General features: G+C 35.1%; 1 protein-coding gene across 1 annotated transcript in view; it reads left to right on the forward strand.

Moving 5' to 3' along the window:
* The window catches only part of SCYL2 (SCY1 like pseudokinase 2), a 46,548-nt gene extending 30,681 nt beyond the window's left edge, over positions 1 to 15,867 (forward strand). Inside the window, exons 9-14 of the mRNA XM_023728904.1 lie at positions 394 to 535; positions 9,566 to 9,666; positions 11,690 to 11,756; positions 11,897 to 11,992; positions 13,061 to 13,180; positions 14,217 to 15,867. Coding sequence (XP_023584672.1) covers positions 394 to 535; positions 9,566 to 9,666; positions 11,690 to 11,756; positions 11,897 to 11,992; positions 13,061 to 13,180; positions 14,217 to 14,861 — 1,171 coding nt within the window. The 3' untranslated portion in view covers positions 14,862 to 15,867. The remainder of the gene's footprint in view (positions 1 to 393; positions 536 to 9,565; positions 9,667 to 11,689; positions 11,757 to 11,896; positions 11,993 to 13,060; positions 13,181 to 14,216) is intronic.
* The last annotated feature ends 3,980 nt before the right edge of the window (positions 15,868 to 19,847 follow it).

Consider the following 19,847-nt stretch of genomic DNA (forward strand, 5'->3'; position numbering starts at 1 on the left):
GAGTCTGACTTGCTGAAGAAGTGTACCTATACATACACACTTTGGAGTAGATGCTTCAAATTTGAGTAAGAAGTCTGGAATATATATTTAGATGTTACCTGCATATAGGGGCATTCTGTAACCTTACTGCTGCACTCCTAAGAGCTGTACCTGATTCTGATAACCTTTTAATGTTATCCTATAATTAAATGCACTCTTATAACCCCAAAATAACTATGTCATGATATTTAAATATGGACTGATGGTGAAGGCTGACATCATTCTAATCTGTATGTAAGAGCACCATGATTCTAGGCACTGTTGGGAAAAAATTTGTGACTGTATTACTTATCAAGAGATTTCATGTAGGTACACTGTTTTCATGATTTCTGTTTATGGTATTAAATAACAAAATGTGTCTTATTCTTTTCTATCAGGTATTTACAAATGTACTTTTACTCATAAGAAGTTGGGAATCACCAAAGAACAGCTGGCTGGAAAAGTATTGCCTCATTTGATTCCACTGAGTATTGAAAACAATCTTAATCTCAATCAGGTAGGAGGATTATTTATACTTCATTCAGTTTACTGGTTTTTTTTAACATTAAGTATATAATTATACGATATATAAAGATTGATAAAATAAAGAAAAATATGCCATCAGAGTTAGATGAAGAAAGTTTGTGGTTTCAAAGTAAAAATGTACATGAGGTAGAAGGATGGATTTTTGAAGGCTTAGTTGGGAGATAGTAAATGAGCAGGATTTTGAAAGCTGTGTAGGATTTGTGGCTACTTCAGATTTGAGGCTGAGAAATTGACGTGAACAAAGACAAAGTCATGGCATTGGGGAGTATATTAGTTATTTGTTGCTGCGTAACAAATCATCACAAACGTAGTGGATTAAAACCACACGTTTATTATCTCACAGTTACCGTGGGTCATTCAAGCCAGGGCATGGCTTAGCTGGATGTTCTGCTCAAGATCTCCCACAAGACTGCAGTCAAGGGCCATAGTCTCATCTAAAAGCTCAGCTGGGGAAGGAAGTTTCTAAGCTTGCTTACATGGTTGTCGGCAGGATTCAGCTCCTTTTGGGGTGCTGGATTAAGGGCCTCAGTTCTTAACTGTTGGCTAATTGTAATCCTCAGTTCCTTGCCAAGTGGACCTCTCCAGCATGGCAGATTGCTTCATCAAAGCCAGTAAGGGAGGTAGTCTGCTAACAAAACAGAAGTTACAGTTTCATATACTGTAATCAAGAAAGTTACATCCCATTATTTTTGCCATAATCTGTTGTTTAGAAGCAAGTCACAGGTCCTACCCACACTCAGAAAGAGGGGATTATGGAGGGACATGAGTACCAGAATGAGGTTTTAATTGGTGACCATCCTAGAGAATGGATGTAGGTAATCCCTGACTTAGGAGGGGATTCTATTCTGATGACTCTGTCTAAGTCTGTTCTGATGTAAGTCAAGTACCTCCTTTTTTTTTTAGTTTTCATTATTATTGCCTTTTATTATCAGTATCTTTATAAATCCAAACTTGTCTTTAGGGGTTAGAAACATTACATATAAACTTAAAGATATATTTTAATATGTACATAGATAAAAAAATACACAAATCATAAAAATTTACTCCGACGAGAAAGAGTTGGATGATGTTAGCATTTTGTCAGTTGTGGGGATAACTCCACTTGCAGAAGGTTCTGGATCATCTGGATTATCCCTGGAATGGGATGACATTTCTAGTCAGAAAATTAGTGACAATTGTCTGTATGGTCCTTTACTTTTTTTCTTCATATATTTTGCAATAGCATCTAACTGATCCTGAATCTGCCTTTCGACTTGAGCAAAGCGTTCAGCATTGGGTCTGTGTTTTCAAGCAACTCAAACTCCTGATTTAGTATAGAAAACTGAATCTACAGAGCAGTGTTTTGAACAGTAAATCATAAAATTGAACATCTGCCAGTGAACATCTGAGAATAACATCAGCAAGTTATGTGCTGCAACATTGTATGTAGTACATATTACTAACGATTAGATGTACAAAAAAACAAAAAGGGATGGTTGTAAGTTGTAACTCGAATACATCATAAATCAGGGACTACCTGTAGTCCAATTTCACAAGAGGGGCATAGGTAGAAAAGATAAATTAAGACTAAAATAGGTAGATTTTAAATGCCTGTCTGGTTTAGGTATATAAACTTTCAGGATGTAGTAAATGTTTGATTAGAGGGATATTGTTTTCAGAGATTACCATAGAATTATCTCTCTGCGTACCTCTGTCACTGTAGTTATCACAAGTATATACTTATGTGTCTCATTTTTCCTTGAGATTATAAACTCCTAGTAGGCTAGTACTGTAGCTTATTCTTCATTATATCCCCAGCACCTACTGTAGTGCCGGAAACAAAAATACTTACTGAATTAAGAGAAAACTTGAGGTTCAGAGTAAAGACAAGGCATTTTGTTCACAACAGAACTGGTGTTTAATGAAGTATAATGGAAGAGACTGAGAGTTGTTACTTTTTTAACTGAGGGTGTCAGAGCTTGACAGGCAAGATTTAGAAGTAAGGGCTGAAAGTAAATGAGAGTAATGAAGGAAGCAGAAGGTTGGGAGTTAAATAAGCAAGAGAGCATTTAGCATTGGTGGGTGCTGAGTGAGTAGAGTTGGGGTGGTAGAGAAATTTGTAAAATTAATCAGATCAAACACTTCATTTGAAGTAGTAGAATAAATTTCTGAAAGTTTGTATCACTAGATTTCACTTTTTGGCTTGATAGTTTCTTCATGTCTTAGATTGCAGTGTTGATGTTAGGTTTGGCGGAAAAGGAGACAATGAATATTGGTAAAAAATAGGATGATAACATGACTAAGACAATCCTTGGCTTTTTTCATTTCTGTTCTTCTCATATTTCTGATTCAGGGTGTTTTAAAATATTTCCAAATGCCTGTTTTAGGATATATAACTTCATTTGAAGTGTTATGTTTTCTTCAGCTTTATGATTGATATTTTGGGGGCGAATTTTCATCAGCAGAAATACTATGACTGACATCTTTTGATATTTTAGATACTAGTTCAGCATGGATGTAGTCTCCTTTCCTATTCATTTTGTGAACAGGCTCCTAATTCAGGACTACCCTCTTCTATCTGTTCTCTCCTGGCCTGGGCAGTTTCTTTTATGGATGGTGGGTGGTATTGGTGGAGAGAAGGTGATAGTGATAGGGTCAGCATGTCTTGTTATTTTTTTGCAGGATCCTTAATTTCCCGCTCTTGTTTCCTCCTTTCCCTTCAATGCCTCATCTGTAAGGGGGCCACCTCCTTTCATCTTTCTGATTCTCCCCAAAAGCAGTGTTTCTCTGAGGCCACTACTTCATTCCCACACACTGTCAAGCCTCTTTCCGGTAGCCAGTGCTATGAACCAGCAAGGCCTGACCTGTGTTCAATATTTAGTCATTTAATGTTGGACTTCCTGGAGATGATTTTGTCTGTGCTTCTTCTGAGGCCTCTGCTCTCCTCTATTCTTTTCACCAAGTTCTGTAGCCTCTCCTCCCCTGCTGTCTTCACCCATGGGCTTGCAACGGCAGGTCCAGGAGCTGTGTTGGAATCTTGTGTGTCCTTTACTAGCAGGTAATTTGAAGGCTGTGGTATTCTGTCTCCTAGTAATGCTGCAGGCATGGGTCACATATGGTTTTATATCCTCTTCTTGTTGATTTTATGATTTTTTTTCTTATGACGGTGTGTAGTAAAGTGAAAAATCAGGCAGCAGCCAACTCTCTCCATATCCTGAAATTTTTAATCAAAATTTTTTCCCTTATTTGAGAATGTGGAATTGGACCTGTAGTTATTAAGTTCTTAGAAGATTTATGCAAGATTTGGAGCCAGATAACTTAGGGTCGGGATCTGTAATTGAGAGCAGAAGACCTTGATTCCAGTTTCTATAGTATAACCAGAGCAGGGTTAAAGGAAATAGGTTGTATTGTTGTTATGTGAGGGGCCTACTCTCCATATATTGGAGAAAACTAAACTCTCCTTCATTGATCTGTCAGATCCTTGAGGAAAGGACTATGTTGTCTTTCATGTAACCAGCACCTGGAAAAGTGACTGGCACAGAGTAGATATTCAATGTATGTTTCAGTTAATGAACAAAAAATTAATAAATATTTGTTTATTTATCAGTGCTTTTAGGTAATACATATAATCCATTCTTGAACAGTTGAGCCTTTGTGATTGAAAAGATATGTCAACAGTCCTCAAATTGAGAAAAAGGAACAGGAACTTTTATCATGTAAAAAGTACAGTTGTTGTTAGATGCTGTTGAGTTGATTTCGACTCACAGTGACCCCATGTAAAAGAGTAGAACTGCCCATAGAGTTTTCTAGGCAAAAAGTACAGTAGATTCCATTTTAATTTAAGCATTTGTGACTAGATAATAATATTGGTCCTAGTTTAAAAGTTCTTACATGGCACTAGTTTTTTGTTTAAATGAATGCCTTTCCACTGATTGTATCTTCACATATACAGAGACTGTTTTACTAATTGCCAAACCGTCAGTGCTTAGTACAGTGACTGGTCCGTACTAGGGACTCAAATACTGATCAATGAGTGGCATAACGAAAGAAAGCTTTGCAGAGTGTAGGAAGAAGTAGTTAACCACTGATAAGAAAGCTTGATGGAATTAAAAGCTAAGAACAAAGAACTCTAAAGTAAGGACTTTCCTTGCCTTCCCAAACATCTTTGATCTCAGGAATGGATAATGAAACTAGATAGAAACTGAGAAAATAGTACTAGAACAACAAAGTGTAAGTGCTTTGTTTACTCACTGACACCTCAATAAGATTTATCCAGAAGTTTATAGTTGCGCTTCAGTCAGAAAACATGGAGGGAAGAGATAATTCAACCAATTTATTGTACTTTTCCTCATTGATAATTTGTTAGTTTTTAATAAGCCATGGAAAAATTTAACATCTACTTTTTTTTTTGGCTTTTCAGTGTTAAATTTTCTATTTTTTTATTGCGGAAATATATTTATGCACAACTGCTTTGTCTCTAGCATAAGCAATAAATAAATTGAAAGAAGTTGAAATTTTACCTGAAACTTCTTTGTAATTTTCACCAAATCTAGAACCAGAGGGCCCTTTAGAGATGTAATCTCGGCTGCTCCTTTTTACAGAAAGAGTTGCTGAAAGTCATTCGGCTGTTACTAATAGGAGATCTGATGTAGAGACTGGTTATGTGCCCTTTTGTCTACATTATATTGCTCACAGTTGCTACGTAGGTGTCTATATAGATAAGCATGTATGAGCTTAATAATCACATTAGTTGAGAGAGACAGATAATATCCACCTTCTCTGTGTAGTTGTAATTTCAGGGGAATTTTATGCAACTTGATTAAGGAGAGATCCATTGATGTTAGGATCTGTAATTTACATTTGAGTGTATCTTAGATTTCTGGAACTGTGCCTGCCCATAAAGTACTGATAGGCTCAGAATAGTAAAACCACTGTTAGCCTTTTAGAGTAAAACCTGTGAAAACCAGAATGTGTGTAAGGTGGAAACCAGGCAGAAAAGGAAGACTCATATTTTCTACTAAACCAAGTGATAGAAAAGTGGAAACTCTGTCAGAGGTGGAAAACTTGCAAGACCTGGTAGAACAAGGCAGTCCTGCTGAGTTCCTGCTCTCACAGGTTTCACTGTATGTTGTAATAACAATTTTTTAAAAAATTCAATAATCACATTTTGTATAGGATTAGAGAGTCAAAATACTGCACAGAAGGCAAAAATCAGACATAGCCACGATTACCTTGAAAATGCCTTAAGTTGTTAATAAAGTTCAGTATGGCTGCTTTTATACCTAACTCTTTATGCTGACTAAAGGAACTACTAAACTGACTGAAGATAGTAGTGTCTTTATCTTGCTATTTATACCATTTTGCCTTTATGATAACTATCAAATCCCTAGCTGTGAAAGCATGAGAGCAAGATGGATGGAACATTATAGAATTATAGTACCTTTGTTTGTCTTCAGGATTTATTCCAGTCTGTTTTTAAATATTAAACTTCTGTAGCCTAAATACATGTTGATTTGCTTGTCGTGAGGATTAAATGAAATAGTGGAATTCCATCTTGCCAAAGTGTAAAATCAGAGACTAAATGATAATGCCATTCCAGGTTTTTTCAGTAATACTTTCTTTTAATGTTTTCTTTGTTAAATTTTATCCTTTGTTCTTAAGAACTTTAGGTAATTGTGAAGATCAGTGTAACATGATTTTATATCAGATTTAAAAACATTATGATAACAAGTAAATTTGAAACTTCCTAAAGTATCACTTCTTTTCTTTCAAGATTTCCTCTGGTTTGGTCCTAGCAGCTTCAAAAAAAAAAAAGTAGCCATTCCAGAATAAAATAACACTAGAAAACTAATAATGCTTTCCATTTCATATAGTATTCTGGCTAAAGTGGTATGAAATTATTTAGCTTATAGCTTTAACAGACCAATGGATAATTTATCCTTGATCATGCATACATATTAAAGGGAGAGAAGTTTTAAATGGAAATTAGGAAGAAAAACTAGTAGATTTCAGGATGGTGATCTATTAAAATGGACTTTCAAAGAAAATTGATTTTTTTTTTTTCCTTATATTTTATTTTTCCTTGAGGAAAATAGATGGTCGCCTTTCTCTGTGATAGTTTTGGCTAATGTTTTTCAAATTGTGAGTCAAAGTGCATTAGTGGAGTATAACCATTAGTGGGTGGAAAAATCAGTTCCATAGGCCACAAACATTTTTTAAAAACAGTGAATGGAATAGCAAATATTAGAGTGTATTACATGAAATAGCCAAGTATTACTTTGTGAAACTTGATTTATGCTGCTTGTGTGTGTTATAATTTAAAATGAATGTCTTACTATGAGTTGTGATCAAACAAGTTTGAAAATTACTGGTTCATCTTAGTGGTAAGAATTATGTATGGTATTGAGGAAAGATGGGCAGGGTGTATGTGTATGTGTGTGTGTTTCCCACATACTGTTTTAAAAGATACTATAATTAGGCGGTTATTAAGCTTAGTGCTTGACATCTTTTGTTTTATGCCATTTTCACACATTTGTGTTAACCAATATAATACTGTATGAGGGGAGCATAACAGGAGATGACAGGACCAGTTTTCCTCAGATGTGACGTAAGTTAGTTTCATTGTTAATTGTCCAGCATTCTGATAAAGCTTGAGGGTTTTTGTTTTTCATTTTCATTTCACAAAGAGAGCTAGAGACGTTTTCTGGGCTATAAGCACTTGTAAAATGTATGATGACATACATTTTAATTGTTTACTCCCCTTTATGTGCAAACTTAATGAAACATTGCTAATATTAAAAAGATTGATTTTTCAGGATTTAAAATAAACTTAAGGATATTGTAACGTAAGTGAAAGAGATGAAGAGTAATGTAAGAAAATACACTTTTAACCTTTATTTTAAAAAGTTAGTAAATAGCTTGCAGAAATCACAATGAATGATCTATAACTTGTGTTGGCTAGATCACTAAGACCACCCCTAGGTTCGATAATTCACTGAAAGGACTCACAAGACCCAGTATATTGTACTCAGAGTTATGATTTATTATGGCAAAAGGATATAAAGCAAAATTGGCAAAGGGTAAAGGCTCATAGTAGAAATCAGATGCAAGCTTCCAGTGTCCTTTCCCAGTGGAATCACGCAGTGTATATTGAATTCCCACAGCAATGAGTTGTGACAACACGTGTGAAACATTGCCCACCAGGGAAGCTCATTAGAGACTCAGTGCTCAGGGTTTTTATTGGGGCTGATCGAGTAGCGCTCTCTGCCTGGGATGTACTTCAGTTGCAGTCTCCCCAAAGGAAAGCAGATATTCAGTATAAACCATATTGTTTGTTCATACACTTTAGGCACAGTGAGCCACTCACTCTTACTGGTTAATGGTGGGAACTGTCCCAAAATCTAAGTTCCCAGATGCCTGCCAAGAGCCAATCTTGTAAGCATGACTTTCCCAGTATAGCTAGCTGTTCAAGCTTACTACGTTGACTCTTTTCTGCACAAACTATATAAATCTCACAAACATAACATTGAGCAAAACAAGCCAGACACAGAAGAGGACCTACTAAATGATTCTATTTATACGAAGTACAAAAACAGTCAGAAGTAATCTATAGTGTTTGAAGTCAGAATAGTGCTTACTCATGGAGAGTGGGGTTGGGTAATGACTAGTAGGAGACACAAAGAGGCTCTAGGGTGCTGAGAATGTTCTGCTTCTTCATCTGACTGCTAGTTATGTTCAGTTTGTGAATTCTTTGAACTGTGCACTTATATGTATATTTTTCCATTGATATATTCAAATAAAAAGTAAAAAAAAAAAGTCAGTCATGGTAAACTGCTAAGAAAGTATACCTTTTGTACTGTCATGATAAGACAAAGGAGAAGATGACAGAGTGTGGTGAGAGAGAGTGCAGTGTTGTAGAAATGAGCACAAGCTTTGGAGACAGGCTTAGTATGATTTCTAGCTCTGCTGTTTAGTTTTATAAGTCATTTAATACCTCTGAGTAAGTTTTTTGTCGCTTGCGGAGCCTGAATTTCCTCATTTGTAAAATAGAAATAATAGTGAACCTACTATGAAGAGTTATGAGGATTAATAAAATAGTGTATATATGTATATAAGCACCCAGCACAAAGATGTTGTTATAAGATTTGAGGAGGGAAGGAAATTAGTTTCTAGATTCTTTATGCAATGTATGGTATTATTCAAATCTGAAGTACCATAAGAATTATTATCATTTAACCAAAGGTTAAATTACATTAAGATGTAGTATTAAGTATATGTTATGAACTTTAATTATTTGAAAGTTGGGTTAGATACATTTAATATTTCTATTAACTTTTAATTTGTTTTTTCATATTAACTTTTTAAAGGAAAAGTTTTATTTTAGCCAAAACATGTTATTTTTGCAACAATCTGAATAAACAGGAATTTTCTATGCATTATTAAGTAGAGTATTCGCAGATATGCACAAATTTCAGATGGTCAATTTTGAATCACACTAGGGAAATCAATATATAATAACTGCCGGAGGTGAACTTATGTAAAAAACTAAAAAAAAAAAAAAACAAAAAAACCCATTGCCATCGATTCATAGCAACCCTATAGGACAGAGCAGAACAGCCCCATAGGGTTTCCAAGGCTATAATCTTAACAGAAGCAGACTGCCACTTCTTTCTCGCACCGACCTTTCGGTTAGTAGCCAAATGCTTAACCACTGCGCCATCAGGGCTCCTTATATAGGACCCTTGAATAATAGCTATTAGACAATTTGGGATATAAAACTCATTAAGACATGTTTTCTGGAACTTAAAAGCCTCATCAACTGTTATATGACCGTCATGCCAAGTTATTGTAAAAACTTGCTATGGTATCCTGAGCTTAAATACACTTTCCTTGTTGTGACATCAACACTATGAGTGGGTCATAGTCTGGTAAAAATGAAAACTATTAACTCATTGAATTATCTTGATTGGTTACGTTTGCTGCTAACTTGAAACATAACCATATTAATTTCTTATCATACCAGTTCAACTCTTTCATTTCCGTCATAAAAGAGATGCTTAATAGATTGGAGTCTGAACATAAGACTAAACTGGAACAACTTCATATAATGCAAGAACAACAGAAGTAAGTAGATTGTAATGAATTGTACATGGTCCAGGAGTGAGATGAAAGTTGTATCATGACTGATTTTATGGAATATGGAATAGAAAAATTGCTGAATTTTAATTTGACCATATGTGTAAAACATTCTTTCAACATAATAAGTTGAATTGAGTTAAAATGGGGTGTTGTTCAAAATCTAATGTTACTTTTGAACACAAAACTATAATATGTTATAATTTTAGTATTTTCTGTACATAACGAAAATTCTATTCAGAGAAATTCCCTTGTCAGCATTAGCCACTAGCATTGTAAATTCAGGTTGCTGATCCCTCAGGGCACTACTTATAAATATTTTTCACATCTGTGGTGTTTTGATTTATCCCTTTCTCTTTTCTCAAACCTCCAAAACATTTCTAGGGCATTCATTTCATATGTGGTACCACACTACCTACCTCTTTTTATTTTTAGGGAAGATTTCCTAAATTATTTGCTAAACACTTCAAAGAGAAGTTGAAGAGAAAAGATGAAAATTGCTAATTTATGAAAATCAAAGCTCCACTGTAATCTTTGCCCCGGAGCAAAACACATGACTTTAGACTGCCTGTTAGCATTTACTCCTGAACCAAAAGACATCTGAAAAATCAATAAAATTGAGAACAGTCATGAACAAGTCCCCCAAGTGGAAATTCTTTAGCTTCTGCCCCAGTGTAACATGAAAGCTTCTGGAAAGTAAATATGTGTAGAATGAGGTGAAGTAGAACCTAAACAAACTGTGTATGCACTGAAGTATTTTGTGACATATACCAATCCCATTGCCGTCGAGTCGATTCCAACTCATAGCAAACCTATAGGACAGAGTAGAACTGCCCCATAGGGTTTCCAGGGAGTGGCTGGTGGATTTGAACTGTCGGCCTTTTGGTTAGCAGTGGTAGCACTTAATCGCTGGGCCACCAGGGCTCCTTGTGACGTATAAGTATGTGATATTTGATGGATTAACTGTTTCAACATAGAAACCCTGAAAAATAATTTTTTAAATTTATTTGTTGTTGAGAATATATATAGCAAAACATACACCAATTCAACTGTTTCTGCATGTACAATTAAGTGACACAGATTACATTCTTGGAGTTGTACAACCATTCTCACTCTCCTTTTCTGAGTTATTGCTCCCCTGTTAACATAAACTCACTGCCCCCTAAGATTTCTGTCTAATCTTGAGTTGCTGTTGTCACTTTGATCCCATATAGATAGTTCTTAAAAGAGCGCAATACTCAAAGCAGACTTTTTCTTTTTAACTAGTTTAGCTAAACTATTGTTTGATTTTAAGAAGACTTCAGGGGTTATTTTTGGTTTAAGGTTTAAAGATTATCTCAGGGCAATAGTTTCAAGGGTTCATTCAGCCTCCATAACTCCAGAAAGTCTGGAGTCCATGAGAATTTGAAATCCTTTTCTGTGTGTTCCCCCTTTTGATCGGGACTCTTCTATAGAATCTTTGTTCAAAATGTACAGTAATAATAGCTGGACACCATCCAGTTCTTCAGAAAAAAATAATTTAAAAAAATTTATAACAAAATTTTAATATCTAGTATTTGTACTAGATTAGCCTTCTTTTTCTTCTACCTTTCTAAATCCTGCCTATTTTTCAAGGCATAGATCTGGCCCACATTATGGTGATTATAGCATTTATTGTTAGTATCACAGATTTTAAAACTTAAGTTCTCCATATCATATCTTCTCTCTTAGTGAGATATTAAGCTCTTGAATGCAAGAACCATGCTTGCCTGGTTTTATGATACTCTGAGTAAATTCTTTACAAAATCTCAAATGATAAGTTAAAAAAAGATGGATATACAAATGTTAAGTTTTTGGGCAAGCAGACATTAATAACAAAGTAATGGAACAGGTTATGCCTTTTCTTAAAGAATGAAATTACAGTTTGTTTAGGTTCTAACAAATTTTCCATGTGGATAAACTGTATAAGTATTTTAAAAGCATGCATTTCTGTTTATTGCTTATTTTGTCATAATTCAACTCTCTCTTGCAGATCTTTGGACATAGGAAATCAAATGAATGCTTCTGAAGAGACAAAAGTTACAAATGTTGGGAGTCAGGTAAGAAGGCATTTAAATTATTTTAATTTTTGTAGAAAGTACTTGACAGTGTGCTTTATTTGGGGGCTCTTAATGTTTAAGCAGTAAAATCACATTTTTATTGACGTTTATTCAAACAGTGGACTTTTTTCCAATTTCAGCAGATTGACAAGGTCTTTAACAGCATTGGAGCTGACCTTCTGACTGGTGGTGAACCAGACAGTAAGGACGATGGGCTACATAGTAAACATAAAGGAGTAAGTTTCTTTGCTGTCCTTTTAGAATTCTCATTTACAATTATAGAACTTTCTGTAAACCACAGATTTTTGGTGGGAAATAGTATTTAGCATCTTTACAAGAAATATTCTGTAATTATCATCACACAATTTAAAAGTATCAGTGGAACATAACCTGAGCCATATTGAAAATAAACATGCTTGAGAGTTTTAGCTTCTTTTATTTTCAACCTCCTTCATCATAATGTTTCTGTATTTCCTGACTCCTTTATCCTTTCTGCTGCACTTTGTCAGTCACACCCCATGGTAAATTCCACTGTGTCTCTTCTCTGCTTCTGCGCCTGTGTTGATGACTTAACTGCAGATTTATGCTGTCCATCAACCTTGGGCTTTCCCTGACTGTTGTTCTTTAGTATTTTAATTTCTGTACTGCTCACTCACTACATTCCTAACAGCCTAAGTTCCACATTTTTTCTATTCTTTTTGAGCCCAACAACCTCAACTGTCTTCTTTCCTTTCATTCCATAGTAAAATATTTTGGAGTGAGATAGATTAGTGTTGAACAAGATCTCCTAAGATTCCCCAAATCGAAAATACTTTGTAGGCACTCTCCTAAGAATAGAGACAAAAAATTGCCACAATTTTTTTGGACAAAATTCAAAATATAAAAATAATAGAATATAATTTTTACATAATATAGATCTTATTATTGAGAAAAACGCAGTTATATGGGGGGAAGATAACATTTTGCTTTAATTGTAGTTCAGCATTAGTGTTACCTGTCTCCCAAATCACTTAACCGTATTCTCATTGTCTGAAGAAAGATTATTTTAGTTTAAAAATAACAACTGTCATACTGGGAATGTTATTTTAGTGCAAATACTGTGAGTTTCTGCCTAAATTTAAATTTTGTAATAATTCAAAATATAACTTGCCTGTGAAAATCACCAATACAGAAAGTTTGCTTTTCAGTTAAGTAACAATTATCACCAAATGTACCAAGATGTAGTTTACCAAAAAAGAAATATTTTGTTTTATAAATGGAATTATGAAGTTGCCCACTGAGTTTTCATTTTATTTTGTTTTAAGGCATCACTTACACTTGAAGAAAAACAAAAATTGGCAAAAGAACAGGAGCAGGCACAGAAGTTGAAAAGCCAGCAGCCTCTTAAACCCCAAGTGCACACACCTGTTGCTCCAGTCAAACAGGTCAGTTTATTTCCTTTGTGTAATTTCAAGCATACTACTCATAGGGAGAAAGGTAGTATAGAACTTCATCTACTATTGTTTGTATAAAAATGTATTGCAAAGAATACTTTAATATGTAGTTTCTGAGAATTAGGGTCATAAAGGATTTTCCAACAACTCCACCATAGCCTGCCTAATGTATAATGTTCCATGACAGTGCATGTTACTGATAAAGAGGAAGCTACGTAAATAGGAGGGGTTCTTAAAAAGGATTAGATGTCATAGTACTAATTCAGCTCTTTTCGCTTTAAAATTATCAGGTAGTATATTCATGCTTTTAGGTATTCTTGAATTAAAAGTAATTTGCTATTTTGGGTTTTTCAGTTATGTTGTTGTTGTTAGTTGCCATCAAGTTGATTCCAACTCATGGTGACCCATAGTCAGGTTTATAGTTTCATTTAAGAAGACAAACACACATGACCTGACCAGTATTTATTTTCTGCTATGGTCCAGGCACTGTTATAGGTGTTTCGTGCTATGGCAGGGAATAAGATCCTTGTTTGTAGAGAGCTTACACTCTTACTGATTTCAGAAATAACTTTTATCTTAAAAGCTTTCTTTAAATTATTTTTTGTTACCTCGTAATCACCAAAATTCTTCCTCTGGAAGAAAGTCTTTGCTGGGCAAGATACAATAAATTTCTGCAGTTTTTTTTTTTTTGGACAAAATTCAAAATATAAAAATGATAGAGTATATTTTTTTATAATATAGATCTCATTAATGAGAAGAATGCAGTAATTTTGGGGGAAGATAGTATTTTTGCTTAATTGGAGTTCAGCATTAGTGTTACCTATCATCAAATTGATTACAAATGTTCATCGGTAAAAACCATATAGAAACAGGTGGCAGGCTGGATTTAGCCTGTGGGCAATGGTTAGCTGACTCTTGGTTGCACTTAATTTTAATTTACTCTTTAGAATTTCATCTATCAGATGTTTACTGAGTATAAAATAATTTGGACTTCTTGGAGATAAAGTAATTCCCTCATATTTTGCAGACTAAGGACTTGACAGACACATTGATGGATAATATGTCATCTTTGACCAGCCTTTCTGTTAGTACTCCTAAAATTTCTGCTCCAAGTACCTTCACTTCTGTTCCTTCTATGGGCCTTGGCATGATGTTTTCTACACCAGTTGATAATACAAAGAGAAATTTGACAAATGGCCTCAATGCCAACATGGGCTTTCAGACTTCGGGATTCAACATGCCAGTTAATACAAACCAGAACTTCTTCAGTAGTCCAAGCACACCTGGAGTGACAAAGATGACCCTGGGAACACCTTCCTCTTTGCCAAACTTCAATGCTATGAGTGCTTCTCCTGTTGGTGCGAAGCAGACTCAACAGAGACCCACAGATATGTCTGCCCTTAATAATCTCTTTGGCCCTCAGAAACCCAAAGTTAGCATGAACCAATTATCGCAACAGAAACCAAATCAGTGGCTTAATCAGTTTGTACCTCCTCAGGGGTCTCCAGGTATGGGCAGTACAGTAATGGGAACACAGATGAACATGATAGGACAATCTGCCTTTGGTATGCAGGGTAATCCTTTCTTTAACCCCCAGAACTTTGCACAGCCACCAGCTACTATGACCAATAGCAGTTCAGCTAGCAATGATTTAAAAGATCTTTTTGGGTAAGGTGTCTTGCTCCTATTTTTGAAGGATTACTTCCATTTTAATCATGGGTGAGCTGATTTACATCTCTGTAGAGTTGGCTTGGAATAACTACTTCTGTGGGAAATTGAATGGAAATTGAATGGTTCTGTGACAGAAAACACCTGTTTCCATGTCAGCGTAGTAGTTGTGTGGACTGCTAACCCAGTTGAGTTTTTTAAAGCATTGAGGATTTTTTTCCTCTTACCAACTCCTTCAGGTTTTTAAAGACCTAACCCTTAGCAATCTCAAAGAAAAAAAGGACAATTGAATATCCTGAATAGCAGAATTTTTTAGTCACATGTTTTTTTTGGCTTGTACATCTTGATGTTATAAAAAAAAAAAAATTTGAGTTGATGGTAATTGCAAGTTTCATCTATTAAGTACTACATGGTATACATTCTATCTTCACAAGTCATTAGTTTTCATTTTAATGTGTGAAAAATCTTGATGCTGTATTAGTTGGTTTGCATTAGTATGACTGAGTAAGAAAATGATAAGCATAAAGAAAAGGATCAGGTTATTTGCTTTTTCCAATTTTACTTACATCTCAAATGAACTAATGTTTAGTGCAAAAGACTGAGCAAATACTACAAAATTCAACTTACCTTGTTTTCTTTGGTTCAAACTATAAGCATCATTAGCCATCTTAAATGCAAACTAATCACTATAAATTATATTTTAGCATGGTCTGCCTCAAATAGTAATGTATTTTTCTGCATTAACTTGGCTATATTTAGAATCACTTTTTCCTACTGTATCATAGACAGAAGAGGTATATACTGATTTGTACAACTATTTGACAGAGCACTCGGGTGTGACTTCCTTGACTACTGCCTTCATATTTTCATTTTGAATTCAAACTTCTGAGGTTGCAGCATATATGAATTGCATTTTCAAAAAGGATATTTGTAAGAATTATACTATATTTAATGAGTAAACTTTTGAGATTCCTTGCTGTATTATTTTGAATGTAATAAACTTTACTCCTCTAAAAATGAGCAGCTGTATCTTCTGGCTACCAACAGATTAACTTTCAGTTGCCATGATAAAGTCTGACCTCATCAATTACTGTTACTGAAGTTTAATTTCTTCCTTTTCTAGGAATTTCAGAAACTTTTTGTTCTAACATCTTAATGTCCATATTAGCCATTATTAGGAAGGAAAGAATAAATTCTTCTAACAGGAGACATGATTTTTTTTCAAAGCCTTTATCTGATACTTTTCTTTAATTTGTTGCTTATTTAACCACAGAGCCTTATGCTATAAATGTCATTTGTATTTTCTTCAATTATATTCCACCATTATGTGATAACTTAAAACTTATCTTTCAAAGAACTGTGTATGTATTATAGTTACTGCCATAGAATTTGTGGCTTTTTGATTACCTAGAACCAGCAATCATTTAAATAAATCATATGAAGTTTAGTGTGCTGGTATGAAGTTTATTCATTGAATATGAATATTCATTCAACATACACTCAATATATATTTTGAATATAAAGCTTAGTAATTTGATTATAATGTAATGTGATGACAACTATTGCTGGCAGCTTTTAATAAGAGGGTACTTAAAAAAAACAAAAGGTCAACCTTTACATCTGGTTTCTGTATGAGCTGTACTTTATTAAATGGTTTTAGAAAAAGGACAGATAGGAGTGCTGAAGAAATCAACAAGTAAAAACAATAGAAAGATCAAAATGTTTTTGTCAAATATATTTACAACTGGACCAGATTATCTGCCTTGTTTGTAACACAATATTAATACTTCTTTTGAGAAAATTAACATATGCAATAAAGTTGCTTAATGTTGAGAATTTTTTTTTCTTTGTAACAATTCAGTAAGTCACTGTTTATTGGGAAATTGTTTTTTTAATTTTGTAAAATAACTTGATGTCAGTGTTGAACTCCTAATTAGAAGGAATACGTAATTTAACACCTTGTATAATTTGAACTTCTAAATGTAAGACTATATTATTTGAAAAGATATAATATGTAATTCCTAGGTAATTTTCACATCTTGAAATTTGCTCATTTATTGGGGTAATGGTGCTACATTTTTATAAAATTTTTCTATACGTTTATTCTACTTTGTTGAAGGTATTTTACTTAGATCATTTCCATCAACTGAATGGTTCCCATTGCCTTTTTCTGCTGAGAAATTACCTCTGAAAAAAATAGACTGTACTATTTTCGGACTTGTGTTTCTATATGAACAACATTTTCAAAGTACTAGATGACCTTAAAATTATTTCAGGTTATTAACAGCATTCAAGGCCCTTGTGTTTAGAGTAGAAAATGGTAGATTAAAGAACAACTTGTAGACAAAAATTACAACAAATATTTCCTTTCATTTGAATTGATTTTCTCCTAATGCTAAAGTGGGTGATACATGTAGATGATGTATAGAAGGAGTGGAAATAGACTATGGAGCTTTGGCAGTTTTTTGTCTTTATTTCATTTTTTTGGTTTGTGTTTTGCAATGCTTACAACCCTTCTTTACACTGAATAAGTTAAGGACGTAGATTTTTTTGTTTTGTTTTCTTTTTTTTAAATCTAAAATACCTCACATGGTTGCTTTTGCATATTAGAGGAAAAGGTATATGTGAAAATACCTGATAGCAAGCACAGAGTATGCACCAAATAAATTTTAGCTTTGATAAAACTTTTCCATATTAAGTTGTGATTTCATGCTTTGTGATTTACTGGTCTTAGAAACAATTTTAGAACAAAACAAATCTAAGAATCTGGCGCAGGACCCAGCAGTGTTTTTTTCTGTTGTCCATAGGGTCGCTATGAGTTGGAACCGACTCCACGGCACCTAACAACATAACAAGAATGTAAACTATACAGGCCTTTAAGCGATTATCTGTCAGTGGCTTTCCAACTGTAACTGTGGCAGTAAGAAATTCATTTTACTCTGCAAACCAGTGTATAAAATAGATACCTGAAACAAAAGTTTCAGAAAATGTCTTTAATAAGTGCGGAGTACATTGATATTTCTCATTCTACCCTATGGGGGGGTGGCGGGGAGAGCTGCTTGCAATCCCTAAAAAGATATGAAGACTCAGTTGGAATAAAACTGAAGTAATTCAGCCCTGTCCTTCTTCAAGTGAGTGTAGATACAGAGGGCCAGAGAGCTTATGTGGCTTAACCCAAGGGCTATAAGAGGACAGAGCCAGGAATAGAAGCAAGGTTATTTTCTAATCTGCAGTCCAGTGCTCTTTATCACATTGCATCCCTTATTGTATGACTTCTTCTGGAGGTATTTTTGTTGAGACTGGTTTATGTAGCAAGTATGTGTTGAGTACTTACTGTGTACCATGGATTTATTTATATTGGAAAAAATTGGCATTGAAGGGGGAAAGGTGAGAGAGATGACCCACCAGAAATGTACTTAGGGAAAGTTAGTGTCTCAGCTGCTTCTCTGAATTGTGGGTGAGGGGGGCTAGAGGAGCTGGGTTAGCAGCACTTGCAGTACCTGAACACATAACTAAAAGACATACAACCTTGAGGAGGAGGGGTTGTAGTTGGCAAAGCCATTTAGCCAAAATGGAGCTTGTTGGATATTAGAACCTTTTTCTATCCAAAGCATCCAAGTTACCCCAGTGACTAGGAGGATTTAAGTACCTGGGGTGCAAGCCACATACGTAATTAAAATTTTTCTGGTAACTACATTGAAAAAATGAAAATAACCAAACCAGCTGCCATTGAGTTGATTCCAATTCATGGTGACCCCATGTGTGCTGGAGTAGAACTGTGCTCCATAGGGTTTTTCATGACTGATTTTGGGGAAGTAGATTGCCAGGTCTTTCTTCAGAGGTGCCTCCGGATGGACTCGAACCTCCAGTTTTTCAGTTAGCAGCTGAGCACATTAACCACATGCACCACCCAGGGACTCAAAGAAAATAGAACTTAATGTATTTTATTTAACTTAATATATCTAAAATACTATTCCAACATGTAACTAATATTAAAAACCTTAATGAGATATTTTACATTTTTTGTACTGTCCTCAAAATCCAATGTCTATTTTAGTCGGAGTACGTCTCAATTCAGACTAGCCACGTTTCAAGTACTCAGTAGCCACATGTGGCTATTAGCTACTGTATTGATGTATATGGAAGCTGAGTAGCTAAAGAGGTAAACTGACAATTATCAACTTACTGTCTCCAAGCTCCAAATCCATCCTTCTTTGCCCTGCTTTGTTATTCTGGAGCTGCACACTAAACTTGGCTTTTTTGTTAGCTGGCCAAATGTTAGCCTTCATCAGGGCAGTGGAGTGGCTGAGCAAGGCAGTAGCACCAGGAAGACACTTCTGGGTTCCAGTTCTCCATTTTTATTCATCTAGGGAGCCCAACAGCCCATGCAGAGGAACTCCAGCTACTCCCCCAGCCCTGCTTCCACGTAGGCCCTCAAACAACTCGCCACACCCTCAGGCAACTGTCTCCCCGACTCTGTGGGCCATGCCGTCTGGAGTGTTTCTTTACCACTGGTATGCATGTTCCTGTGGAAATTATCCCCTCTTCAAAGAAGTCTGACTCAGCCTTGAGGGGAAGAGAACCTCTCCTAGTCTTTCTTTAGTTCCTTTATTTTTCATTTTCCCTTAGCCTACAAGTAGTAGCTTTTTTTTTTTTTTTTAATATCCTTAGAGTTCTCTTAATAGTTACCCACCTTCTAATAACCAAAAAAACCCAAACCTGTTGCTGTAGAGTCGATTCCGACTCATAGCGACCCTATAGGACAGAGTAGGACCACCCCATAGAGTTTCCAAGGAGCACCTAGTGGGTTGAAACTGCTAGCCTTCTGATTAGCAGCCGTAGCTCTTAACCACTACGCCACAAGGATTTCCCAGCTTCTACTAGTTAACAGTTATTAAAATTTCTCTGTTCAAATATCTGGCATGGTTTCTGCATCCTCACTGAAATGACATACTCTGGTATCTGTTAATAAGCCATTTTAAAATGAGGC

Source organism: Trichechus manatus, unplaced genomic scaffold, assembly GCF_000243295.1.
Source record: "Trichechus manatus latirostris isolate Lorelei unplaced genomic scaffold, TriManLat1.0 scaffold00027, whole genome shotgun sequence".
NCBI lineage: Eukaryota > Metazoa > Chordata > Mammalia > Sirenia > Trichechidae > Trichechus > Trichechus manatus.